We start from the raw sequence: 957 nt of genomic DNA, 5'->3' as shown, positions 1-957 counted from the left end.
TTTCTCAAAACATTTTCTCTCCATTTAAACCCCCGACATTAGGTCCTCATTTTTCCCCTCCCTCCGGTTTCTCTTTTTTCAATAGTGAATTAATTTCCTTTTAAAGTATTGTGGGTTTGGGGTTTTTTTTTAACTAAAAGTTACGAAATGTATTTTATTTCAGGTGTTGCATTTAATTGGAATGGCGCTACAAGAAGAAAAACAGCATTTAGAGAATGTTGCAGAAGAACATGTAGTAACGTTTACCTTCTCTCAGAAGATCTCGAGTATGTATAGACTTTCTCCTAAGTAGATCAAGATGTGGGCCTTTTGACGTGTAATTGATCCTCTTTCACTTGATCATTACCGATTCTAAGCTGTGTTGAAGCCAAATGTTAGAGGCTGTACCCACAAATCGCTGGATTGAATATGTATTAGAGCAGATACTGATGATGTATTTTTAGAGACAATACTTTCGGCCTGCACATACTTAAAATGCATATATTTGATTCATAAATAGCAAAGTAACAAATCCTTAGTTTGAAATGGACACGGCACATACATTGAAGTGTTAGGATCTATTTTTTAAGACATCAAGTATGCTATTAGAATCTCACTTCAAAATGTGTGCTGTTGGGTAAAAATGTAAATTATGCCATAGTGCAAATAAGTTTTTTTTTTCATTGGCTATGGGAAAATAGCTTCTCATTGTATGTATTCTACTTTATATTCAGTGTGACCTTTCTTTTAGAAGGCCAGAGAGTTTTTCTAACTTTTTAGTTTGAAAAATGTTAAACATTTGGACAAGCTGAAAGAGTCCTACAATAAATCTAGGTTCAGTAGTTGGTTTTTTGCTCGACTTTGGTTACACTTGTATACTTTCTGAAGCGTTCGTTGTAGACAGCCACATTTACCTCGAATACTTAAGTGTTTCTCTCGTAAGGAACACTCCTTACATCCTGCACGACCAGCTGTCCC

At 35.2% G+C, this 957-nt stretch overlaps 1 protein-coding gene across 1 annotated transcript in view; it reads left to right on the top strand.

Annotated features, from left to right (window-relative positions):
• The window catches only part of UBR2 (ubiquitin protein ligase E3 component n-recognin 2), a 116,489-nt gene that overhangs the window by 84,555 nt on the left and 30,977 nt on the right, over positions 1-957 (top strand). Inside the window, exon 26 of the mRNA XM_045294770.1 lies at positions 164-266. Within this exon, the coding sequence (XP_045150705.1) occupies positions 164-266 (103 nt within the window). The remainder of the gene's footprint in view (positions 1-163; positions 267-957) is intronic.

Source organism: Echinops telfairi, unplaced genomic scaffold (genome assembly GCF_000313985.2).
Source record: "Echinops telfairi isolate 266 unplaced genomic scaffold, ASM31398v2 ScPeMD7_3533;HRSCAF=4204_1, whole genome shotgun sequence".
Taxonomy (NCBI): Eukaryota; Metazoa; Chordata; class Mammalia; order Afrosoricida; family Tenrecidae; genus Echinops; species Echinops telfairi.
Note: the sequence above shows the minus strand (reverse complement) of the source record. Positions and strands in the feature narration are given on the sequence as shown.